The sequence below is a fragment of the Petaurus breviceps genome, unplaced genomic scaffold (assembly GCF_028583685.1).
Source record: "Petaurus breviceps papuanus isolate PSGF00001 unplaced genomic scaffold, PetGlider_PUasm1.0 186, whole genome shotgun sequence".
Taxonomy (NCBI): domain Eukaryota; kingdom Metazoa; phylum Chordata; class Mammalia; order Diprotodontia; family Petauridae; genus Petaurus; species Petaurus breviceps.
In genome coordinates, this window is record NW_027185798.1 from 7,427,215 (window position 1) to 7,454,112 (window position 26,898).

A 26,898-nucleotide genomic window follows, 5' to 3' on the forward strand; every position below is an offset into this window, starting at 1 on the left:
TTCTCTACCTTGGCAATGTCTCAGCTAACAGGCTCCACAGCCAAATTTCAACCCTCACAAGTCTGTAGTTGCCTCTTTCTACCTCCCTCCTCCAACTCTGGAAGAACTTCCTCTATAGATGAGAAGAAAACCTACTGTTATAAAGACAAGTCTGAATTAATCAAAGGAAAGTGTCCAATATAGATCCCTGCTATTCCTGAAGATAAAACTGCAGCTGGCAAAACCTTGAGTAAATAGAGAACCACTCTCTTCTTAGGGCTGGGCACTTTACTTGTATCAATGCAGTACTGGTAATGATGCCTAGGAGAAAAAGAGGGCTCTGGGAGCCAGTCCAGCCCACAGCAGTGTCTACTCTCTAAGCCCCTAAAGCACTGGCCAGTGCTTGGAGTTCTAGCCCTCTTCTCAATTAAAAAAGAAAACAAGGGTCAAGTACCTGTGTTGGATCTTTATAATTTTAATAAAAAATAATTAACACAGTACATTGGTCCAAACTCCCAGGGAATCATGCTTTACTATAAAATTTATGTTGACCTAGCTCATTAGCTCTAGGCCAGGGAAGGTTGGGAGAACATGGTGTGATGGTCTGAGAAATGAAGGGCAAAGATACACACACACACACACACACACAAGGGCTATTACGCAAAACATCAAAGAGAAAAGCACAAGAGAAACAGCCAGTGACCACACAGGAGTTAAGAGCCCAGGAGCGACAGGCTGCTGTGGTGGCTTGCCCTGTGACATCTCCTTGTGGATCGGGCAAGGACTCAGATGTGATGAGTCGACGCTGCTCTCCTTGAGAGTCCGTCATTGCATCTGGACCCTTGACCCCTCCGTGGGCGCTGAGGTTGCGCTGTGGCCCAGGGTCGGCTGCCCTGGCCCTTGGCAGACTGGAGGCTGTGGCGGGCAGCTCCCCTGGGAAGGGCAGGAGACAGCGGGGTAGAAGTTAGAGGAGACAGGAGCAATGCCGAAGGGGCTGTGCACATAAAACTGGCCAGAAGCCGGGCGGTAGGGAGGCGGGGCAGGGGGGCTCCTGGGATCATTGTTTGGCCAGGGTCCCACTCTCTGGGTGCTGTCATGTTGCTGCATCTGAATGACCTGGAGGGTCGGCATGGGGTAAGAGTGATAACTCTGTGTAGGATAGGATCCTGGGACTGGATTAATCCTAAAATGGGCCAAGAGAAAGAAGGAGTCATTACATTTGACATTGATAAGTACAAACCACTCCAAAAAGAAAAGGAAAGAAAGTCCTTCGGTACTAGAATATATATTCAGGTTTACTACACATACACATATACGTACAATATATATGCCAGTACCCAAGAGCTTTTCGATATATAGGCACAGATATACATGGATATATCTATATCTATATAACGTTTTGCTGAATATAGAGTTTTACAGTCATTTTTACTGACTACTCCTCATTGCCAAATGTAGAGGACAGGTGGTCTCCATAAGGGGAGAGAGGCCCAGAGAAGGGAGTGGCTTCCTCAAGGTCCCAGGAATCAGTGGCAGAGCAGCAACTGGCAGATCCTTGGATTCAGGGTCTGTGACTAAGCTGATGAGCCCCAAATCTCACAAGGGGTAGGGAGACGGAGTCTGAGACCACTCGGAGGCTCAAGCTACTCATGCGCAGCCCGAGTTTCCAGTTGTGGAAAAGGCTGGATCAGGAATACAATTTCAGCTACAGATCTAACTGGAGCCTTCAGGCCCACTCCTAGAGTTAGGAATCAGAAGTTTGCTTGGCTCTTCTTATTCCCCCCCGCCAGTTCCCACATCCAGCAAAGGGCTCCAGAAGCTGGCCACATGCCCTGCACATGGCCCACAACGGTGGGCTCATTGGGAGAAATGGCACAGCTGCTTGGTTCTTTTGGGAGGATTTGAAAAAAAGAGAGAAGAAAAACTCCCCAGAAAGGACCAAAACAGGGGAGAAGGAAAGCTGCCAGGGAAGCACTTTGTCCCCTGGCCCTTCTGCTTGGCGTCCACGCTGCTAACCCACTCACCTGCCTTGAAACCCTTGGCTTTTGTTCTCTTCCTCAGGGCCACATATGGCCCAGCCCACTGGAGGGGCTGGAGGCAGCTCCAGAGGAAGGCAGACACGACACAAACCTCAGGCCTTTTCCTGCTTAGTGCACCTTGGGATTGGCTTCAGATCGCACTCAAGCATTCCTGATGTCCCCCCTCTTCTCCCAGCGCTTTCATTTGATTCATAAAAGACTAGGACATCCTTGCACAGGTTTCCAAAGTCCCCAGTCCCAGGGCTGGGCCCCACATTCCCCATCCATCCCGTTCCCTTAGCCAGAGGCCATGCCAGCCACACCCTCAGAACATTACTGGAAGGTCAGGTACTTACTTCCTGGTCTGGATAGCTCTTCTTTCAACTGATGATCCTGAAACATAGTTGAGCACCGTGGCCCGCCTCAACAGGCTGAAGGGGAACTTCTGATCTAGTTTCAGGGCAACTGACTCGGAGAGATCAAGGCACGAACAGTAACCAAGACCATCTGAAGCAGCAGGTTAAGAAGAGTGGAAGCATCGAGTGGAGACCCTAAAACATCCCCACCCCCGGAAGATCACTCTCCCTGATTCAGGGTTTTCAAGTTTACTGGAAAGGTAAAAAGAGGCCGGGCTGGGCCTGCAGGTTCCAGTCCCTCCACTGTCTCTATCCCTGGTGCTGGGGGCAGTTCTCCTTAGACAACTTACTGACCGTGTTGGGGACCGAGGATCTTCTTCACAGCTCACAGTGACATTCTAGATGCTCGGCCATCCTGACTTAAAGGGTTTGTTTTGTTTTGCTTTTTGGAGGGCAATTGGGGTTAAGCAACTTGCCCAAAGTCACACGGCTAGTAATTGTGTCAAGTGTCTGAGGCCGCAAGTGAACTCAGGTCCTCCTGACTCCAGGGTCGGTGCTCTATTCACTGCGTCACTTAGCCGCCCCATGACTTAAAGGTTTATAAAGTGCTGACTCCTGTGTCTACAAGGGATGTCTTCTCTCAAAAATAACCAGCTGAAACTTCTCTGGCTCAGGCCTCCTAAGTGGTTCCCCACAGATGCTCCCAAACTGGCATCCCTGCATTAATCTCTGCACAATTCACACCCTAACCTTCAGACGGGCACCTCTCCACCTGGACGTCCACCAGAACATCCTACTCCACACATTCACAAATAACTTTCCTCACCATCCCTCCGAGTACCTGAGCCTAAGCTAATTCCCCATAGACTCCTCTTCTGCCCACTCCAAGCTTTGTAAATCCTTTCTCTCCACTGCCACTCAACAGTCCCTCACTCAAACCTTGCCTCCTTCTCACCTGGTCCATTACAAGTCACCTGCCTGGCTTCTCCCTAAACACTGTTATTAGCAAGGTCTTTTAAAAATTCTCTCTTATTATAAATTTGATAAACATTAGCATACTTCCCTGTGCAAAGCACCGGCGGAGGATTGATTGTGAAAATGTGAATCTCTGTTCCATGCAGCTTTTTAAATATATATTACATTTAACACGGCAGCCCCAACAATGCCCTGCCTACCTGTCTGTGTACCTGCTTTCTTCTGAGCATTTTTCAAATGTTTTATTGGTGGAGAGTGAACTTTCCAACAAATCTCTCTAATTCCTCATCACTATGACCACTTCTTGTGGTCTTGCCACTTCCCTATGAAAAAGTCCCAAAGGCTCAGCATTGCAGGCTGTCCCCAAGGGCCTCCAGGCTTTTTTCTGCTTCCCTTCACTACTTATTCTCTGCCCTGACCTTCCCACTTCCAGTCTCCCACACTTGGCACACCCCTGCCATGTACCCCCCCCCCATTTCTAACTGCAGAAATTCTTCAAGGGCCCTAACCTTTTGTGTGCACTTTCTCTGATACTTCCCTTCTCAAGTCTTTCCAAACAGCATTAGGGGCTAGGCCTGGGATTTCACTGAGATGGAGTGCTTCCAGATAAAGAATCAGGCTGGTGACTTCTCTACAGCTTAGTGTCTTGGAGCACCGGTGAATGACACATCCAGGGTTTCACGCAGCTAGTGTATCAGAGGTCTGACTGGAACCCAGGCCCTGGTGGTTCTAGGTTGGCTCTCTATCCACTGAACCTTTTATGTTCTAACTTGTAATAAAATGATTTGTGCGCACGTCCTCCCAACTAGATTGCACATTTTACTTGCTTAAATTGTAACCTCCCCCAACTCTGAGGGGTGGGGAGCTAGACTAGGATGGGGTACAGCTGCCAGCTGAGTCTGGTGAGAAAAGACCCCCTCATCCATCAGGCAGGGAGGGAGTATCATGCAGAGGGCTGGCCCCCCCATTAATCACATCAAGGTCTATAAGCTACCGGGCAGTTGGGACTCCTAACCTAAGGAGCAGATCTCACACCTTTTGGTCTGAGGACCCCCAGAGACCTTTGGTTTATGTGAATTATACCTACTTATCTTTATCAAATTAGCGATTAAAATACTTATTATTATGAAAATAGTTGACTTCAGGACCCCAAGGGGTCCCCACACCATACTTGGAGAATGACTGGCCTCGATGGAGACCCTCTTCCTAAGCAGTCCTTCTTTTATAGAAGAAAATTAAAGACCAGGGGCGGCCAGGTAGCACAGGGAGTAAGAGCACTGACCGGCCCCAGTGTCGGGATGACCTGGGGATCGAATCCCGGGCTCAGACACTTAGCACCCACCCAGAAACACCTGGCTGTGTAACCTTGAGCAAGTTACTTAACCCCGATTGCTTTAAAAAAAAAAAAAAAAAGAAAATTAAAGACCAGAAATAAATAAGCTGGACATTGTTTGGTTATTTTAGTTAGATTCCCCTGGGGGCAATGGAACATCCAGACCCTAAAAGAGAAAAATAGAGGAGACTGACCAATGTAGCGGTTAAGAGGCTTCCTGGAGGGGAAGAAGGGAGAAGCAGAGACCGGTTCATACTCAGTCCTTGAGTTCCCAAACAGCTTTGAAGATTTCTAAGGGGGAAAGGTCTGGGAAAAAATAATTCCTTGGCAGTATCCCATCCCCTCCCATCCCCCACCACAGGCTGCCACCACAATCATTCTCTTGCTACTATTCTTGCAGCCAATAAATACACCCTTCTCTCCCATCCTTTAAAAATCCTCCCTTGACCCCACCACCCTTTCAAGCTATTATTCCCTTGCTATCTTTCAGTCAGAGTCAAATTCTTTGCCATTTGCTCTTCTCTCATTAACTCCTGGACTCTCAGATATTTTGCTCCCACCCTTCACTCAATTCAATCTGCTCTAGCCAAGGTTACCAACAATCTCTTTCCTACCAAAGCAGGTGGGCTTTTCTCAGGCCTAGTCTTTCCTGACCTTTCTGCAGCCTCTGACACCACTGACTCTCCTCTCCTTGGACTTACTCCCCTGAGCTTTTGGGAAACTGGGTTCTTCCTCCTGTCTGGCCACTCCTTTCTTGAATCACCATTTGGACCTATATCTTCCTCTCTTCCTCCCCCCCCCCACCCCTGTCTCTCTCTCCATCTCTGTTTCACTCCCCTCTCCCTCACTTTCTCCCCCCCTCATTTCATCAGCTCCCATGGATTCAATTATCACCTCCCTAGAAAAGACTCACTTTCCACTGCCTGCTGTGCATAGCCACTTACATGCTTTGCATTCCCAGAGGAATCTCCAAACAGATCATTTTGACTTCCCTACCTTCTGCTGAATGCTACCATCCTTCCAGTCCCCCAGCTTTGAAATTTCAGCATCATCTTCAATTCTGTCTTCTTTCCCACACACCTCTATCCAGCCATTTGCCAAGTGTGATCCATGTTCTCACCTGTCCTTTCATTGCCAATGACAAGGCCGCCGCCCCAATTCAGATCACTCTCACCTCACTTTGGCTCCTCACCTCCCTCTCCTGTTTGTCATTTACAGTCCTCATCCTAGGGGACCTCAGCATACCCCCTCAAATATCCTAACTTGCCAGTTCAACTGGAACTCACCCTACTCCCCAGTCCGCCACAGCTACCCTGAGAGGGCAGATGGCAGACCACACCCTAACCTGGCCCTCACTCACAAATGTTCCACATCCAGGTTCACAGGGTTTGAAATTCATTTAATCTAATGGCAGTGTTATTCCAATTCTCCCTCTCAACTGGAAGCTCGGCGCTTGGTCCTCACAACCCTTGGATCCCTGGGGTTCTCAGTTCTTCCCAGGCCAGGGGAAGGAATCAGCCAGGTATTGGCTCCCACCTTCTTCTCTTCCCCACACTAGGCTCTGGGTGAACCAGTGCTTTGAACAATGTCCTCCCAAGTCCTCCAGGCCCTGGCCTCCCTATCCTATGGAAGAGCTTAGGCCCACCGTTCTCAGTTTCTGCTCTTACTTGTGTGCCTACATGTAACCCAAGCTGGAGAAATGGACAAAACTGTGCTGAGTCCACCACACGTTAATGTTATACAACGTGGGCCAGGCAATCTTTTTACACCTCCATAATCATAATGCTGGTTGGTCTCCCTGCCTCAGGCCTGTTCCCACTCCAATCTATCCTCTAGTCAGCTGTCAAACCCATCTTCCTAAAGAGCCATGGTTCTGTTACCCAGGTACAGACACCTGTTTTATCCTTGGTGCTCAACAGTGCCCAGCACACAGTAGGCACTTAATAAATGCTGGCTGACTTGACACTGGCACAGGCCTGATCCTGCTCCAGGGGCTCCCCACTATCTCTAGGACCAAATGTAAGCTCTTGGTTGGCATTCAAGGCTCCTCACACTCTTGACTCCACGCTCCCTTTCTAGACTAATTGCAAAAAACACTCTATGCCACTCTCTCTCCTGTCTCCAGGCCTTTGTGTGGGCTATGCCCTGTCTAGGGAATGCCCTCCTTACTTGCTGGGCTCCCCCTGAAAGTCTCCAGCAGCGCCTTCTCCACAACGTCCTTCCCTATGCCTTGGTCCACTGGCACCGTCTCTGATAGTCGCCTATGTGGGTACCTAGAGAACGGGAGCAGCATCACTGCTGCCCACCTTCAGTGCCCAGAGTGGCAGCTGGCGTTTCAGAGGCGGTTCACACATGCTCACTGACAGGGCAGCTCCAAGGTGTGCCCTCAGATCTGCCTCCCATTTTCCCTCTTAATATCAGTTACTTTCATCAGTCCCCGAGAAAGCCTGCCTTCCAGGTGGGGAAATGCTGCATGAGAGAGACAAAGGGCTACACACTGTTCATCAGAGAATCCAGCCCACTCTGCTGCACTGCCCGGCTCACAGAGACTGGCATGTCCCACTTTTTGCTAAGCCCCCCTTTTGTAAGGATACAAATAAAGCCAATGAAGAGTCCACAGATGTTGCTGAGGAAAGAGGTTTGGGGAATAAACCAGGAGGCAAATAACAGGAGCCAAGGTATCACTGAGGCAGAGACAGGGACCCCAAAGAATAAAGTTCTTCTCATTCTAGTGCGGATGGAGCTGACACCCAACATGGCAAAAGCCACTGGAGTGAAGCCCCTGGGGTCTTCTACTCCTCCAAAGCCAGCCAGAGCCCAGAGGGTTTCCAGCAGGACGAAGAGAAGGGCAGAAAAGAAAGCGAAGACCAAGGTGAAGAAACTGTGGCGCACAGTGCCCACACTCTTCTCAAAGCTGCCAGCAAAGCGCCAGATGATGACGAGGCCAGAGAGCAAGGAGAGGGGGTGCTCATAGACCAAAATGTAGGTTATCAGCCTGTAAACTGAGAAGGCGATTGGTTTAGGAAGACAAGGGCAGGGCTATTTGGAAGTGGGGGAGCCAGGTTATAACTCACCCAGGAAGGTGGGTGGCCAATAAGGATAATCAGGAATCAAGACAAGGGCAATGTCCCAGCTGTGACTGAGGACTGAGAACAGGGGCAGAACAGTTCCAAGCCCTCCTCTCTCCAGAACTTAGAAAGTCTTTCATCTCTAAGCATCTCAACTACCTCAAGTGAGGCAAACCACATCTTTGGCATAGGGAACTCTGGATTTGCTATATGCTTTGCCATCTCCTTTCTTTTCCCCTTAAAGTTCTGATGCTGACCTACTTCCCAGGGGTAGGGAGTTTAATTAATTATGATTGCTTCAGGGTGTACTGAGTGGGTAAGTCACTTAGCCCTCTGTGTGCTCCTCTCCTCAGCAGAGGATATCCTGACCTCTCCTCACAATACAGCTGTTTAAGCAAGAAAAAATGACCATGAAAACGACCATGTGGCAGCTCTCAAGACTCAAGAAATACTTATGAATGTATAGGTGGGGCTACTACACATGTTCCTGGAGTCCTTGGTCCAGTCTTACAAATGGCCACTGGTCTTGCTAGGACAAGGATTGATGTGAAGAAGGGATGGAAAATAATGCCCTTCTCAAAAAGCCTCAGACAAAGTAGGAGTTTAAAATCTACCAAGAATTCCCTATTTCCTCTAAATTTTTACTCCCTCCAACAACCTACTGCCCAGGGGGTTGTCTTTAAGCCAAAACTCTTGTCTCCTCTTATCAGGAAGGTGTGAGCTGCAAAGGGGGAAGGGCAGAAGCCCTGAGGCTAGCGCTTGGCACCAGTAGGTGAGGTGGTACCGCCTACCTCTAGGATGAAGTGGACAACAGGTACCTGCACAGGAAGGGAGGATGAAGATGGATCCTACTCAGTCAGTCCTTTCAGAGCTGAGCATGGGCAAGAGAATGGAAAGGGCAGTGATGATGTCGTGGGAATGAAGTGGCTTTCCTAAGGGGAGACAGGCATACCGGGCTGGAGTGCCGTGGACAGCTGGAAAGGACGGTGGGTGGGGGATAAGGACAGAGCAAGCCTGAGGGAGGGGGGTCAGCGCTCACTTCTACAAGGATGGAGGGATGACTCGGGTGAGGGTGGGGCTGGATGTGGCAAGGACAATGGAGGGGCGCAGGGACGGGAGGGCAGGGGGCTGGGGGAGGGGCAGGGATGCTGTAGGGAGAGAAGGAACCGGCGAATGAATGAAAGCGGGATGAGGGACAGGGTGGGAGTGGGCAGCAAGGGGGCCGAGGGCAGGGGGTTAATAGGACAAGGAGGAGGGGGTTGCGGGGTGGAGGGTGAGAGAGGGAGGGGCGGTGGGCGTGGACGTGCCGGTGACAGCTGGGGGAGGGGCGGGCGGGCTGAATGTCGGGGTGGGGGAGGGGTGAGGATGGGCGACCGGCTGGAAGGGGGCGGGGGAGGGGTTGCGGCGGGGGGTGGGGTGCGGGGAGGCGGGGCGTGGGTGTTCGGCGGCGGGTGGGGGAGGGGCGGAGCTCGGAGATGGGGCGGGGTGCGGGAGTAGGGGAGGGGGTACAGGGGTCCCCCCCCCCCCCCCCGGGGGGGGGCGGGGGCCGGGGGCCGGGCGGGGGGGGGCTACAGCTCGCTCACCTTCCCAGTCTCGCCGTAAGGCCGCAGGCCGCAGGGCTAGGCCCGAGGGGGGCAGCGGCACCTCGGGCTCCCCGGGCGGCGGCGGCGGGGGCGGCAGCAGGAGTCGGGGCGCGGACACGAGCAGAGACAGTAGCGCCGTGAGGAAGGAGGCGGACGGTACCTCGGGGCACCGGCCTCCCCCGGCAGCCGCCCCCGCCGCCACCGCCGCCCCCGCCGCCATTCTCCCTGAGCTCGCGCCGCTACCACTTCCGCCTTCGGCTCCAAGTCCTTTGGTCTGCTTCCGGGCAGCCGGGACCGTTACCCTGGCGACCAAGGTGGGAAAGCCACCCTGAAGACCCGCCCCCTAGGAGCTGTAGCGTCGCGCGCTAAGCAGGCTAGGGCGCTTGCGCACAAACTGCTTCTGCGAGGCTTCGTGCAACCAAGCGTAGCGTCCTGCGCACGCGCAGGGCTAGATTAGGGCCTTGGCTCGAAGCGTTGAGGCCTTGTAGGCTGCTGAGGGAGCTGGTGCGCCTGCGCGGGGACCGAGTGGGGGTGGGGCAGAGAACCGGCTTTCAACCCCCCGGGATAAAAGAGGAGCTGAGCAGCACCTCCCTTGGGGCGAGCTGCGGGGCCCGCCCTGTACGAACTGCGTCTGCACCTGCCGCCCTCTAGCGGCAGACTCGAAGATTGGCCTGGCTGGGCAGTGGTTTTGTGAGGGCGTGGGACCTTGGTTCCATGGAATCCCAGGGTCAAAGTTGAATATTATTAATATTAAGAATATTTATTAATTAACATACAGTGTCCCAGGTCACCCATGCCTGGACGAGGATCCCTTCCACCGTATCCTCGACAAGTGGTTATCCAATTAACAAGCACTTATTAAATGCCTACTGTGTGCGGGGGGGGGGGGGCTGTGGAAAGGAATGACCCCTGCCCCGAGGAGCTTCCTTTCTAACGAGGGAGACAAGTAGACACGAAAATATGTGCAATACATTTAATTAAATATATTACTATACTATGCTATAATTATATCATTAATATATTTAATAAATACATATATTCCAGATACAAAGTCCTTAAACACCAGGTAGCCTGGGTTCTAGCAATGGAGTTGGGGGTGGAGGATCAGGAAACGCGGTCCTCGGGATGCCTCTTAAAGAACCCCAAGCGGAAGAGAAGAGGAAGCACCTTCCAGGTACGGGAGGCAGCCAGTACAAAGGTGTGGAGTCGGGAGATGGCGCGTCTTGTTCCGAGAACAAAGAGAAGGCCAATCTGGCTGGATCGGAGGGAGCCCAGGGAGCGTGGCATCCTAGAACAATGACAAGATCGCTCATCGCCCGCTCCTGCAAGGCTTTAAAAGCCTAATAGAGGAATTTCTAGTTGATCCTAGGGGCAATAGGGAGCCATTGGAGTTGACTGAGAAGGGGAATCACAAGGTTAGCTCTGTGCTTGAGGAGAATGATTTTGGTAGCAGAGTGCACTCAGAGCAGTGAAACCAGCTAGAAAACTGTTGCCGTAATCTAGGTGAGAAACAATGAAGCAGAGCGAAGGAGGTCAGACGGCAGCGTTGTTATGGAGGTAGGGAGAGGATGCTTAGGGTGAAGGAAAGTGAGGAATACAGAATAATGCCAAGACTGTGATCTTGAGACACTAGGATGTGCCTTTGACAGAAATAAGAGAGTTTAGAAAAATGAGGGGAAAGACGAGTGCGGTTATAGACCTGTGGCTTTAATATGGTCATCGAGCAAATGTCCACTAAGTAGCTGGCTATCTGGAATGATAGATAGCTCGGGGAAGAAGCAGGCTGTCTGTATGGATAAAGGAGTTAGCAGCATGGAGATGACAAACCCACTGGACCTGATGAAGTGACCAAGGGAGAAGAGAATAAGACTCAGCACAGACCTTTGGCAAATAGTTAGGAGGCATGATGTGCCCATGACTTGACAGAAGAGACTCAGGAGTGGCTAGACAGGAAAGACAATGTCAGGAGAAAAGCTATCAGCTAGCTCCCTGGGTAAACACTCTACTTTAGCTAGTTGGTGTAAGAAAGAAACCTCTGGACCTTGAGTTAGGAAGACAAGTTCCAGACATAGGACCTTTGACAAGGCACATAACCTCTGCCTGAGGCAGTTTCCTCATCTGTAAAATGGAGACAATAATAAGACTTACCTTAAAGGGTTATTCTGAGGAGCAAATGAGATAACAGCCAACTCCTTTTAATTCTAGCATCTTCCCTCTTTTATTTCCTATCATTATATAACATATTATAATATATATATTATTATAGAACATAATATAATTCTAAATTATATATAAATGTATTTTATATTATAATTCATAACTTATAAACAAATACGATATAAACTTCCTATTTATTATATATGTATGTGTATGTGTGTATATGTATAGATATATATAGCCTGCTTCGTATATATTTGCATGCTATTTCCCCTATTATATTGCAAGTTCCTTGAGGGAAGAGACTGCCTTTTGCATCTTTTTGTTTCCCCAGAACTTAGTACAGTGCCTGGCACATAGTAAGTGCCTAATCAATGTTTGATTAATGTGTAAAGCGATTTGCAAACCTTAAAGCATTAGATAAATGGTATTACTACTACTCCTACCACTACTACTACTGCTACTACTACTACTATAATATACTTCTAACTGTGAGTAAGTTTTTCCTGCTATCAAACCTAAATCTGCTTCTCTGAGGCTTGCACCCTTTATTCCTGGTATTACCCCTCAGAAGCCAAGCATCATAAATGAAACAGAACTATTTTATTTAATCTATATGCAACCACCAGGGGGCACTGTGTATTAGTGATGCTGCCTATACCTGCTAATAAGGATCATGGAGGCTCTGATTTCTAAACACCACCCATTAGCGATGCTCTCACTGTTAAGTCACTCAGAAATCAGAACATCAATCTAAAGCAGGGGTTCATAACCTTTTCTGTGCCGTGTACTCCTTTGGGGGGGGTTCCACTGGTGAAGCCTATAAACCTCTTCTCATAAAATACATAGAATTACAAAGAAAGCCAACACAGTTATCACAAAAAAAACCACCCCATATTTTTAAGTTGACAGACTCCAGGTTAAGAACCAGATTAGACGCATGTGGACGATAATTGAATTTCTCAGACTATGCCCTCATTCACTGACCATTGCAAGGGAAGAAACTGACACCCCTTCAAGTTAAATGACTTGCCCAAGGTCACACAGGTAATAAATAAATAGCAAAATAGACATTCAAACCCAGCACCTCTGACTCAGGTGTGATACTGATTACTGTAAGCCACAGGAGACAATTGTTCTGTTTTATAGTCACACCTGTCCATGCTCAACTCATAACTAACAGGAGGGTTTTGTGTGGGGCTTGGATAAACTTCCCCTAATTCCTGGAGACAAAAATTCTCAGGGCCTCAGTCTCCCTATCTCCAGAGTTTTGGAGATTATTCCCTAATGATAACTGACACATATTCTAGGCATTTCCATTATCTAGAAATTCTTTCCATGCTCTATAATGAAAGGGAGTCAATAGAGTTGAGTTCCTTAGTTCATTCATTTGTAAGAACAAGGAAATTTGTTGTGGTGGCAGCAACATAGGACCAAGATTACCAGCTCAGAGTCTCTTTATCTCCATCATTGCTGAGCACTTCCTGGAGGTCTATGGAAGCCTCATTGTGATTTTCTTGACCCAGACTAACTGCTGGGGTCATAAAGGAGTGGAGTTTATTATTCATCCCAATCCAGCTAGGAAGGAGGGTGGAGGGATTTCCATCTGAGATTGAGTAATTTTTTTTAAAGTTTGCCAATACTTGAAGGGCCCTTTTGTATGCCTGAAGCAGTCATGGTTGTGGACTTGATTTCTACAACATCTCAACACAGGTTGATTATGAAGAGGAGGTCCAGGAAAGCCCCACAAAGATGCCAGTGCAGCTGGATGATTCCAGCAGATGGCAGCAGGAAGTCTCAGGAACATGAGCGAATGGCCACTTCTCGGGCAGAGAGGGATGGTTGGGAGTGAGGGGGAAGCCAGCAGCTCTTGGGGCCTGGGAAATGGAAGGACAAGAAGGGCTCCAGTAGAGCCCCAGGAAGGCGAGGTTGTCTCAAAAGTGTTCTCTTTCCCACTGGAGTGGGAATCTGTGTGAGAGTGTATTCTGTGATCCATGGAGCAGGGTGGACAACCTCATGACTTGATTTTCCCTTCATATTTATTCCATAAGTGGCTCAGTGGAGAAGGTGATGCACTTGGAGTGAGGAAGTCCCAAGTTTAAATTCCTCTTCAGACACTTACCAGCCCATCACTTAACCTCTTCCTACCTCATCTTCCACATCTGTAAAATAAGTGTTATAACACCTACCACACAGGGTTGTTGTGAGGATACAGTGAAGTAATATTTGTAGAACACTTTGCAAATCTTAAGGTGCTATATAAATACTAGCGAATACTATTGCTTTTCTATTTCTTTCCTAAGAAATTCATGCTTCCTGCCTGGTCCATTGGTAGAGAATGTCCTAGAATGGGGGCTTCATCTATATCAGTATTGCCAGTGGTCTTGACTTTTGTCTTACCACTGGACTTCCATGATTGTGGGGGAGATAGTGAGGCTGATGACTCTCCCTTACTTAAATCTAGTTCACTAGCAAGTCAAGACCCCATGATGTCATCGGTCCTATTTGAGACCGAAGGAGGAACAAATACTATTACAGTTGCCCAAACTATCTCCATACTGAACCTGGCGTAGCAAGGCATTCCAGAGACCTGAAGGACCCATGTTACCTGTTTATTGAACAAACATCTGAGTTCCTGCTATGTGCTTCATGACTCCTTGTATTTAAAAAAAAAAAAAACGCTGATTGGATTCCATACTAGAGAACGTGAAAGAATTGGAGGAATACTCTCTAACTGAAACCTGTCACTTACCAGAAAGAAGTGGACCTTCAAAGAATAAGTAAGAGTAGTTCAAGCAAAGAGGGAAGAGAAGTCAAAGGAGAAAGAAGCCTTCACCTGTGTCAGGAAACTGGAGAGTATTAAAAAAAATAAGCTAAGGAGGACCATGGAACTCATAGCAGATATGATAATCTTCCCATAAAGGAAGAAACTAGATGCTTTGAGGAAGAAAGAGTGTTTTGTGCTCCAAGGGATGTTGACATGTCTGTCCCATCAGGGCTCAGACCATTCAGCACTAGTCAATTAAGGACCAAATGCTGATGGTTGGTGATGTTTACCAAGGGTTAAGGCTTCTTGGCATGTCCCACATAGATCTTCCCAAGGGTGGAATCCTCATGTGAACTAGACACAAAGAAAAGAGGGATTTGGTACCTAATAGTTCGTTTTAAATATTCTATCAATGCTTATTTCTTTTTCTCATATGCCCATGACTTTTCGATGATGCCCCCTCTCCCATCCCTTTTTAACAAGCATAGTCAGACAATATCAATTAATGCATTGGTCAGATCTGAAGATGCTCACACAGCACCGTTTGCCTACCACTTTTCTGCAGAGAGGGGACAGCCATAATTCCTAACCAGTCTTCTGAAGTCACCATTGGCCCCTATGCTAATCAGATCAGGGTTCAGAAATCATTCAATGTTATTTTCCTCTATATTTTTGTTCTCCTGATTCTGCTTACTTCTCTCTCCATTAGTTCACAGAAATCTCTCTGACTTCATATTTGCTATTACTTTTCTTCCAACTGTCATTAATTGATGAATTTTGTTCCTACAGCACTTTGATTTCCAAAGATATCCCTCTCCCACAACCATCGAGTCATCCCTTATAATGGTCCCTTGCAAAAAAAAAAAAATGCATAAAAACGGAGAAAAGAGTTTGGCAAAGGCAACCAACACATCGTGTGTGTAATGTTCTCTCATTTCTTATGGCATGACAATATTCCCTGATATTCATGTAGAGGAGGCAGGGTGGTGCCCTCCAAGGCCCTGAGTTTGGATCTAGGCTCTGCCATTTACTAGCTGTGGCCTTGGGCAAATCCCTTGACCTCAGTTCTGTCCTCTGGAAAATGAGGGTGTTGGACTCACTGACTTCTGAGTTGTTTCCAGCTCTAAATCTAAGATTCTATCATCTGCCCAAATGTGTTCAGTCACTCCCTAACCACTGGTCACACTTTTCCTCTATGTAACTACAAAAAATGCCAATATGACTATTTTTGTATGAATAGGACCTTTCTCTCTCTTTGACTTCTTTGGGCCATATCCCTACTAGTGTTATGGCTGATTAGAGAGGCTTGATGGGTAGAGGCTAATGAAATGGGACCTAGGTTCAAATCCTCCCTCTGACATTTATCAACTGTGTAATTTTTATTACTATATGTCAACATAATTTGTTTCCTTTATAATCCTATCATTTCATGTTATACACTTAAAAACCTTACTCTGAGAAGGGGTCCATAAGTTTCACTAGAGTACAAAAGAAGTCCATGACCTAAAAAAGGTCAAGAAATTTGTGTTAGTCCAAGGGACCTACTCCCTTGTGGGTGGAGTTGTGGTTTCATAGGCCAAGGCCAAGAATCTCTTGGAAAGAGAACTTGGCTGGACTGCAACCCGGCTCAAGTGGTGTTGAATGTTTTCTCCCAGCTGCAGGAAGGGAAAGAGAAATGTATGTATGTAGAATTTGTAGGCCAGATGGCTCCCCAGCCTGATTCTACATCCACAGTGACGTGGTGACATTGTCTTTTCCCTTCACTAATTTTCATGTATGTAATTGTTTGGTCATTTTGGTCAGGTCTGACTCGTCATGACTCCACTTGGGGTTTTCTTGGCAAAAATACTAGAGCGGTCTGCCATTTCCTTCTCCAGCTCATTTAACAGATGAGGAAACTGAGGAGAACAGGGTTAAATGACTTGCCCCGGGTCATACTTTGTGTGTGTGAGTCAGACTGAATTCAAGTTTTCCTGACTATAGATGGCCCTGTATCCACTGTACCACCTCTCTGCCCCTATTTTCATGTATAATGCTATGAAAAAGTAAGACAGTTCATTATTATTATTACTGAAGCTTTTACTATTTTAACCAATGGAAGAAACCTTCACGTCTCTCACTCACTCTCTTATCTCTTTTCTCCTCTTCTCTCCTTCTCTCTTCCTTTCTCTCCCCATTCTCTCTCCCTCTCCCTCTTTCTCTCTCCCCTCTTTCCCTCCTTCTCTCCTAAAAGCAGATACTTCAATATTTTAGTATATCTAATCACATTGATGGCAATACCCACAATGCCCTCAAAATTATGTCAACTCTAGTCTGGTGCATACTCAGTGTTTAATAAATATTGGCTGAATTAATGAGTAAACTCAGAGCACCCTGAAATTATCTTCCAAAGATAGCAAGGATTGAGCAAGCAAGGTGGCCCCAATTGTCACTTTGTTTTTTGTTGTTGTCATATTTTGAGTTCTGAGTTGTCTCCCTCCCCCCCACCTCACTTTAGTGAAGGAGATATACATGTATACATATATATGTGTATATATATACATATATATGTATACATATATTCCAGTTCTTTGCCCTCACAAAGATTATTGCTGTAAATATTTTAGAAGATGTAACTTTTTTTCTCGTTTTACCCTGATTGCCTTGGGAAACAGACCTAACAGTGATATTGCTGAATCAAAGAGCATATACAGTTTTATAACTCTTTGGACATAATTCCAGATTGGATCAGTTTATAATTTTACCAACAGTGTATCAATGTCCCAATTTTTCCACATCACCTCCAACATTTGTCATTTTCCCATTCTATCATTGTAGCCAATTTGATATGTGTGAGATGGTACCTCAGAGTTTTAATTTGAATTTCTCTAATCAATAATGATTTAGAGCATTTTCATATGACTATAGGTAGTTTTGATTTCTTTTTCCAAAAGCTGCCTGTTCATATCCTTTGACCATTTATTAGTTGGGGAATGATGGACTCATATTCTTGTAAATTTGACTGCATTTTCTATACTTTTGAGATAGGAGGCTTTTATCCAAAAACCTGGCTATAAATTCCCCGCCTCCCCCCAATTTATGCTTGCCTTCTTAATCTTAGCTACATTGATTTCATTTGTACAAAACCTTTTTAATTTAATATAATCAAAATTATCTACTTTATGTCCCAAAATGCTATCTCTTATTTATGGAGAAATTCTTCTCTTATCTATAAGTCTGATAAGTAATACATTCCATGCCCTTCTAATTTGCTTATCACAAGTCATATATGCATTTTGACCTTATCTTGGTAAATAGTGTAAGATATTGGTCTATATTTAGTTTCTATCAGACTGCTTTCTAGTTTTACCAGCAATTTTTTTTTTTTGCCAAATAGTGAGTTCTTATACCAAGAGCTTAGATTTTTGCATTTATCAAACATGCACTTACTATTATAATTTGTTACTCTGTATTGTATGCCTACTCTATTTCATTGATCCACGATTATATTCCTTAGCCAGCATCAGATAATTCTGATAATCACTACCTTATAATACAGTTTAAGATCTGGTACTGTTAGACTTTCTTCCTTTACATTTTTTCTTTAATTCTTTTGATATTCTTGATCTTTTGCTCTTTCAAATTAATTTTTAATTATTTTTTTCTAACTCAATGAAATAATTTTTTTGTAGTTTAATTAGGATGGCACTGAATAAATAGATTATTTTTTTTTAAAGCAATCGGGGTTAAGTAACTTGCTCAAGGTTACACGGCCAGGTGTTTCTGGGTGGGTGCTAAGTGTCTGAGCCCGGGATTCGATCTCCAGGTCTTCTCAACACTGGAGCCGGTACTCTTACTCGCGGTGCTACCTGGCCGCCCCAATAGATTATTTTAGATAGAATTGTTGTTATTATATTGACTTGGCTCACTCATAAACAATTAATATTCCTCCAATTATTTACATCTGACTTTATTTATATAAAAAGTGTTTTCTAATTATATTTTTTATTGTTTCAGGGTTTGTCTAGACAGGTATAGTCCCAGATGTTTTATATAGTCAATGGTTATTTTAAATGAAATATCTTGTACTATCTCTTCTTACAGGGCTTTGTTGGTGATATGTAGAAATGCTGATGATTTATGACAACTTGTTATTTTGCTAAAATTATTCGTTGTTTCAACTAATCTTTTTGTTGAATCTTTAGTATTTTCCAAGGATATCATCATACTGTCTGCAAAAAGAGAGAGTTTTATTTCCTCATTGTCCATTCTGATTCCTTCAATTCCTTTATCTTCTCTTATTGCTATTGCTAGAATTTCTAGTACATATTGAATAATATTAGTGATAACATATATCCTTATTTCCCTCCTGATCTTATGGGGAAGGCTTCTAGTTTATCCCCATTACAGATAATGCTTGCTGATGGTTTTAGGTAGCTCCTTATCATTTTAAAGAAAAATCCATTTATATCTATGCTTTCAAGTGTTTTTAATAGGAATGAGTTGTATTTTCTCAGAAACTTTTTCTGCATCTATTGACACAATCATATGTTTTTTGTTGCTTTGTAATAGATATAATAAATTGTGTTAATAGTTTTCCTTCTATTGAACCAGCCCTGCATTCCTGGTATAAATCCCACTTGGTTACAATATATAATCTTTGTGATATATTGCTGTAGTTTTTTACCTAGCATTTTATTAATGATTTTTTGCATCAATATTCATTAGTGAAGCTGGTCTATAATTTTCTTTCTCTGTTTTTACTCTTCCTGGTTTAGGTATCAGCACCCTATGTGTTTTGTAATAGAGTAGGACTCCTTCTTTGCTTATTATTCCAAATAATTTATTGGAATTAGTTGATCTTTAAATGTTTGGTAGAATTCATTTGTAAATTCATCTGACTCTGATACCTTTTTTAGGAAGTTCTCTTGTGGCCTGTTCAATTTCTTTTTCTAAAATAGGTTTATTGAGATGTTTTATTTCCTTTTCTGTTAATCTGGCCAATTTTAAAAACAAGTATTATTTATCTATTAATAAGTATTATTAATACTTTATATATAGTTTATAATTTATTAATAAATATTATTTTTAAACTTAAATTGTTAAATTTATTGGCATATAATTGGACAAGATAACTCCTAATAATTGCTTTAATTTTATCTTCATTAGTAGAGTATTCATACTTTCCATTTTTTATACTAGTGATTTGGTTTTCTTCTCTCTCTTTTAAAAAAATCATATTAATCAATGGTTCATTTATTTTATTGTGGTTTTCCCTTCCAAAAAACCAGTGACTAGTCTTATTTATTAATTCAATGGTTTGTTTTTGTTTTTTGTTTTGCTTTTTGGAGGGCAATTGGGGTTAAGCAACTTGCTCAAAGTCACAGGACTAATAAGTGTGTCAAGCGTCTGAGACCGGATTTGAACTCAGGTCCTCCTGACTCCAGGGCCGGTGCTCTATTCACTGTGCCACCTAGCTGCCCCTAATTCAATGGTTTCCTTACATTCAATTTTATTTATCTAACCTTTAGTTTTCACTATTCCAATTTGGTGTTTAATTGGTAATTTCACAGTTTTCTTTTTCTAGTTTTTTTAAACTAGTTTTAAGCTAAATTCAATTAATTGGTTTGTCCTCCCTCTATTTTATTGATGTATTTAAAGATATAAATTTTCCTCTGCCACTTTTGCTGCATCCTATAGATCTTGCTATATTGTTTCATTATTATCATTCTCTTTATTTTATTTATTTATTTTTTAAAGCAATCGGGGTTAAGTAACTTGTTCAAGGTTACACTGCCAGTTATTTCTTGGTGTGGTGCTGAGTGTCTGAGCCCGGGATTTGATCTCCAGGTCATCCCAATCCTGGAGCCGGTGCTCTTACTCGCTGTGCTACCTGGCCTCCCCTATCATTCTCTTTAATAAAGTTATTTATCATATCTATAATTTGACCCACTCATTCTCTAACATTAGGTTTTTTGTTTCCAGTGAATTTTTCATCTATGTTTCCATGGTCCTTTACTAAATATAATTTTTATTGCATTTTGATCTGGAAGGGCTGCATTAAATTTTTCTGCTTTTTTTGCATTTGACTATATGGTCTTTTGTCCTAACATATGGTCAGTTTTTTTAAAGGTCCCATGTACAGCTGAGAAAAAAGATATATTCCTTTTCATCCCCATTCAGTTCCTTCCAGAGGTCTTTCATATTTAGCTTATCTAAGATTCTATCAATATCCTTGACTCCTTTTCTTATTTATTTATTTTGTTAGTTTTATCTAGTCTGAGAGGGGAAAGTTGAAGTTCCCAACTATTATAGTTTTGCTGTCTACTTCCACCTATAAATCAATTACCTTTTCCTTTATAAATTTGGATGCTATAGAATTTGGTACATATATGTTTGGTATATCTTTTACTTCATTATCTATGGTATCTTTAACATTATGTAGTTTCCCTGCTTATCTCTTTTAATTAAAACTATTTTAGCTTTAACTTGGTCTGAAATCATGACTGCTACCCCTGGTTTTTGTTGGGGGGTTTTTTACATCAGCTGAAGCAGCCCTTTAGTTTTCCCCTATATGTGTCTCTCACTTTTAAACATGTCTCTTATAAACAACATATTGTCAGGTTCTAGATTTTTATCCATTCTCCTATTGGTTTCCATTTTATGGATGAGTTCATTCCATTTGCTTTCTTTCTTTTTTTTTTTTTTAAGCAATCAGGGTTAAGTAACTTGCTCAAGGTTACACGGCCAGTTATTTCTGGGTGTGGTGCTAAGTATCTGAGCCCGGATTCGATCCCAGGTCATCCTGACTGTGGGGCCGGTGCTCTTACTCGCTGTGCTACCTGGCTGCCCCCATTCCATTCACTTTCAAAGTTGTAATTACTAGTTGTATGTTTCCCTCTACCCTATTTTTCCACCACTATTTTTCCTTCTTTCTCTCTCTCTTTTTACCCAGTCCTTCCTCAGAAGTCTAATTTACTGCTGACCACTGCTTCCCTAATATGTACACCCTTGTAAGATTCCCTCCCTTGTCCTATCCCCTGGCCCTCCTATTTCTCTGTAAGTTAAGAAGACTTTTATACATACAAACACGCATATGTATGTATGTATGTATCCTCCACTGTAAATATTCTTCAGTTCATATCTCCTTTGTATGAGATGATTTGCTCCATTTTACCCCCTCCCTACCCAATTTTCTTTTTTAGTATCATAATCAACTGAAGCCCACTATCTATGTATATCTTTCTAGCTACCCTAATAATGATACCATTCATGTTTACCTTCTTATGTTTCTCCTGATTCTTGTTTTTGACAGTCAGATTTTCTGTTCAGTTCTGGTATGTCTAAAATCCTGAATGAATTGAGCAGAACTAGGAGAACATTATACACAGTAACAGTAACACTATGCATTAATCAACTATGATTGACTTAGCTCTTCTCAGCAATACGATGATCCAAGACAATTGCAATAGACTCATGATGGAAAATGCTGTTCACATCCAGAGAAAGAGCTCTGGAGTCTGAATGCAGACCAGAGCAGATTATTTTCACTTTTTTGTGTTTTGTTTTGTTTTTGTTGTTTCTACTTTCACAACATAACTAATGTGGAAATATGCTTTCATGATTGCACATGTATAACCTATATCAGATTTTTTGCTGTCTTGGGGAGAGGAGAGGGAAGAGAAGGAGAAAAATTTGGAACTCAAAATCTTACAAAAATGAATGTTGAAAAATATCTTTATATGAAATTGGAAAAAAAATACTATTTACAAAAAAAAAAAAAAGAATCAGGGCAGCCAGGTAGCACAGTGAGGGCACCGGCTCCAGTGTCGGGATGACCTGGGAATCAAATCCAGGCTCAGATACTTAGCACCACACCCAGAAATAATTGGCTGTGTAACCTTGAGCAAGTTACTTAACCCTGATTGCTTCAAAAAAAAAAAGAATACCTAAAAATCCTTTAAATCATCACATATAAAATTTTCCCTTGCATGATTATCGGGTTATTCTTGGCTGCACAGCCAGTTTCCTTGCTCTATGAAATTCTATGTCCTTCTATCTTTTAATGCAGGAGCTACTAAACTTTGTGTTATACTGACTATACAATATTTGAATTGTTTTTTCTAGTTGCTTATAATATTTTCTCCTTGACCTGGGGGTTTTCAAATTTAGCCATGATGTTCCTGTGAGTTTTCATTTTGGGATCTCTTTCAGACAGTATACATGTAGTGGATTTATTTTTCAATTTCTATTTTATCTTCTAATTCTAAAACTCCAGGGAAATTTTCCTTAGTAATTTCTTGAAGTATAATGTCTACACTCTTTTTTTTTATCATGCCTTTCAGGTTTTTCAATTCTTATATTATCTCTCCTCGATCTGTCTTTCCTAAAATGTGATGCCTAGAACATTGCTTCAGATGTGGTTTGACCAGAGCAGAGTTCCCCAAAACTATCACTTCCTTATTCTAGAAGTAATGTCTCTCTCTTTTTTTTTTAAGCAATTGGGGTTAAGTAACTTGCTCAAGGTTACATGGCCAGTTATTTCTGGGTGTAGTGCTAAGTATCTGAGCCTGGATTCAATCCCGCAGGTCATCCCGACACTGGGGCCAATGCTCTTACTTGCTGTGCTACCTGGCCACCCCCAGTAATATCTCTCTTTTAAGGCAGTTTAAGATTTTATTAGTTGTATTAGCTGCCACCTCACACTGTAAAATCATATGGTGTTTGCCAGATAAACTGCTATCAACCCTCCTCTTATGTTTATGAAGGTAATTTTTTTTAACCTGTATAAGACTTTCAATTTATGCCTATTAAATTCTATCTTATTAGATTCAGTCTAATGATCTGACCTAAAGTCTATTTGAATCTTGTCATCTAGTATATTAGTTATTCCCTCCCAGATTAATTTCATCTTCATAATAAAGAAGGAAACTATCTATGCACTTATGTAAATCACTGATAAAAATCTTAAATGAAACAGGACCAACCACAGATCCCCAGGTCTCCCCACTGGAGAGCTCCCTCCAAGCTAACAGGTTGGTTTAAAAAAAATTGCTCTTCTGAAAATTTATTATTTTTAAGCATTCTTTTCTTTTTCAATTTTGAATTTCAAATTCTGTCCCTCCTTCCCACCCCTCCCTCATGCACTGAGAAGGCAAGCAAAATGATATCAATTAATTATACATATAAAATCATGCAAAACATATTTCCATGTTAACCATATTGGAAAAAAAAAACAAGCAAGCAACAAAATAATACTTTAATTTACACTCAGAATTCATCAGTTCTCTCTCTGGAGGTAGATAGCATTTTTTTAAATCATGAATCATTTGGTGATCAGATTAGATATTGATCAAAGTAGCCAAGTCTTTCACAGTTGACCATCATCACAATGTAGTGACCCCTCATTTTGTGAACATCCTCTATCTCTCCCCATCATAGGAGAGCTGCCTAGGAAACCTGCCCAAAACCCAACAAAGCCTGGACAGGCAGCAAACCTGCCAAGTAAATTGCCTACCTGCATTGTCAAGTAAAAGTTAAATCCCTGGAATAGAACATTTTTTCTGAATGACATGGGAACAATTAGTCAAAGGAAAAGAAGCTTGTGAAACAAGGTACAAACACAAGTTAATCATTGTCCCATATACTAAGGCTGGGATATATCTGAGCTACTAAGATGTGTGTGTTAGATCTGAGCTATTCAGCTTAAAATTCTACAGCCTAAATAGTTTAGTAAAAAGGTACTTAGGCTAATAACTGCCTGTTAGTAGATATATCTGTCTTTCTCCTTATATCTCGAACTCCACATATTGAACTTCCCTGTTAGATTTGTGTCTCTCAGATCACAGGCCAATTCACCTACAGTTGGCAGCAAGCAGTGGATACCAGTCTATACTTAACCATCATTCCCTGAATGTGATATATGGGTCCCTTGGGACCCACTGAGATAGAGACAGCTCTACTCCCCTTTCCAGCCTGAAGAAGCTACAGAAGCTGAGACCTCCTCCCATTCCCCTAAATGCCAACTCCTTGAGGAGGGAATAATAGAATCCTAATGGAATCTGCCCCAGCCCCAAGTATTCAAACTTCCCTCCCCTGTCTGGCCCTTTTCCCAGTACCTCCTTCCACCCAATCCATTCACACTTGGATGATTCCTCCATTTAAAAAAAAAAAGGAAATGGGGAGGGAGTGGGTCAAGCATCTCCATCAAATCACTCATTTGGGAGCCAGAAAAATGAGCTTACTCCTGAGAGACAGGTATTTCATTCCCCAACTAGATAATATTCTGTGAAGTACTGTCACAAGGTGCTGGTGGTAGTTAAGAAAATTCTGAACAAACTCCTTTCCCTCTTTGGCCTCTGATTGGGTTGGACTCTGATAATGGGCCAACTTTGTGCCTACTGATGGAAGACCTCAGGCCAAGTGAAGTGAATCAGCCAGACCCTGAAGGAGTTCCTCGCCAAGTTAGTAAACCTGGGTCACCCTCCTTCTCCTGGTCCTACTCAGAATCAGGTGCGCTCCCAACCGAACTGGGCCTTCTCCCTTTGACGTTATGTATGGACAGCCTCCACCCATCCTCCCAGTGATTAGAGAAGAGTTATGAGCTGAGGCTACTTCCTTAATTAAGTTCCTACAGGGATTTCAAGAAACAAAAGGGAGGGTCCTGAAATCGACTGGAGATGCCTTCCCTGTACCTACATCAGATCCTGTCAAAGTGAACTCAATCCCTGCCTGGCCCCACCACCCTCCTGTGAAATTAGCTGCTCTGGATGAATGGAAGGTGGACCCAGGACCAGATTTTCTCAAGTGAAGATTTTCCCATGTTTCCTCATAATGTTATTGTGCCCTTTCTTCATGTCAAACCCCCATGATCCTAAGTGTAAAAAAACACAAAACACCTGGATTATTAGAAAGGGGGACCAAGTACTCTGGACATTCCAGGCAGAGGAAGGCTCATGGATGAGTCTGCCCTCTGCCCTGGTTTCTCCACTGGTGTATTTCTACCATCACTTTCCACTCTGCATCAATGGCCTAAGGAAAGGTCCCGGAGGAACCTCAATATTGCAAGGTCAAAACACTTCCTAGCCCCACCTTGGCCCTAACTGTTGGCTTTGCATGAATACCCAGCCCTTCTATTATGTTGGTCTAGCCCTTCCCAAGAAAGTCCCCCAAGCATCCAGTTTTACTGCTTTTTGGCCTGGCCCCCCACTATAGGCCTTTGTTTGTTTTCCCACCTCTTAATCCCAAATTCTAGTTTCTCCATGTAAGGGAACCTAGGTATACAATGTCTCCATCACCCCACTACCAGACACCAATTGTGAGTCAAGGGTTCAACTGCGAGTCAAAGGTTTGACTCTGGACAAAAAGAAGTGGGGATTGTAGTAACCCCCCATTATGTGAACATCCCCCATCTCTCCCCATCATAGGAGAGCTGCCTAGGAAACCTGCCCAAAATCCAACAAAGACTGGCCAGGCAGCAAACCTGTCAAGTAGACCTTCCCAAGCCTGCTACCTGAAGCCCATAGTCACCCCCACCCACCCCCTTCTGTCCAGTTCTCAAAATAGATTTGGGAATTTTCCAGTTACGTAACAAACTGATTCCTAGACAACAATCATTAAGCAACACTATCCTTTGGCTTCTGTATTTTCCCTGCTTTTGTGTGGCTTTTGTCTATATAAACCCTGAGATGTATATGCTCAGGGCTGCCTGATTTGAGTATATGGCCCCTGGCAGTCCCCAGGTTAATTATGCTCCACAATAAATTCCACTTAAAATGATTAATGATCTCCACTCGAATTCTCATTACAACAACAACATTGCTTTTACTGTGCACAATGATCTCCTGGTTCTTTTCATTTCACTTTCCATCAGTTCATATAGGTCTTGCCATGTTCCCCCCCCCTCCAAAACCACCCTCTCATCATTTCTTACAGCACAATAGCATTCCATCACAATCATATGACATAACTTTTTCAGTTACTACTCTAAGTGATGGACATTCCCTTAATTTTGAATTCTTTGCTACAACAAAAAGAGTTGCTATAAATATTTTCACACATACACACAGGTGTGTGTTTATGTGTGTATGTGTGTCCTCTCCCCTTTTCTTTGACTTCTTTGGGGTACAGACCTAGTAGTGGTATTGTTGGGCCAAAGGGTATGCACAAGATTTTGCAGGGTGAAGTTCCAAATTGTTCTCCAAAATGGTTGGACCAGTTCACAACTCCACCAACAGTTTATTAGTGTACCTATTTTTCTTTATCCCCTTCAGCATTTGTCATTTCTGATAGGTATGAGGTGGTACCTCAGAGTTGATTTAATCTGCATGTTTCTAATCAATAGTGATTTAGAGCATTTTTTTCATGACTATAAATAGCTTTGATTTCTTCTTCTGAAAATTGCCTGTTCATATCCTGTGGCCATTTATCAATTGAGGAACAGCTCTTATTTTTATAAATTTAATTCAGTTCCCTATATATTTGAGAAATGAGACCTTTGTCAGAATATTTTTATATTATTTCATTATCTATGGTACCTTTTAGCATAATGTAGTCTCCCCAATTATCTCCTTTAATTAGGTGTGTTTTTGCTTTTACTCTGACTGAGATCATGATTGCTACCCTTGCCTTTTTATTACTTCAACTAAAGCATAAGAGATTCTTCTCCAGTCCTTTATTTTAAC

The 26,898-nt window shown here is 43.5% G+C and overlaps 2 protein-coding genes across 3 annotated transcripts in view; both read right to left on the reverse strand.

The window, feature by feature from the left end:
• POR (cytochrome p450 oxidoreductase) overlaps positions 1-26,898 on the reverse strand; it is a 203,683-nt gene that overhangs the window by 119,529 nt on the left and 57,256 nt on the right. The gene's annotated exons all lie outside the window — the stretch shown is intronic.
• RHBDD2 (rhomboid domain containing 2) lies at positions 435-9,543 on the reverse strand. Its single transcript, XM_069089461.1, has 4 exons — positions 9,313-9,543; positions 7,256-7,663; positions 2,354-2,504; positions 435-1,162 (listed from the first exon to the last, which is right to left on the reverse strand). The coding sequence occupies exons 1-4, from the start codon at positions 9,530-9,532 to the stop codon at positions 805-807; spliced, it is 1,137 nt and encodes a 378-aa protein (XP_068945562.1). The 5' UTR covers positions 9,533-9,543; the 3' UTR covers positions 435-804.

What these genes read in the sequence shown, in the direction of transcription:
- RHBDD2 (XM_069089461.1), bottom strand. Translation starts at nt 9,532, where the DNA reads ATGGCGGCGGGGGCGGCGGTGGCGGCGGGGGCGGCTGCCGGGGGAGGC. An exon ending in ACTCTTCATTGGCTTTATTT is followed by an intron (nt 2,505 to 7,255) that starts GTATCCTTACAA and finishes CTGCTGCTTCAG; the next exon opens with ATGGTCTTGGTTACTGTTCG. An exon ending in AGAGCTATCCAGACCAGGAA is followed by an intron (nt 1,163 to 2,353) that starts GTAAGTACCTGA and finishes GGCCCATTTTAG; the next exon opens with GATTAATCCAGTCCCAGGAT.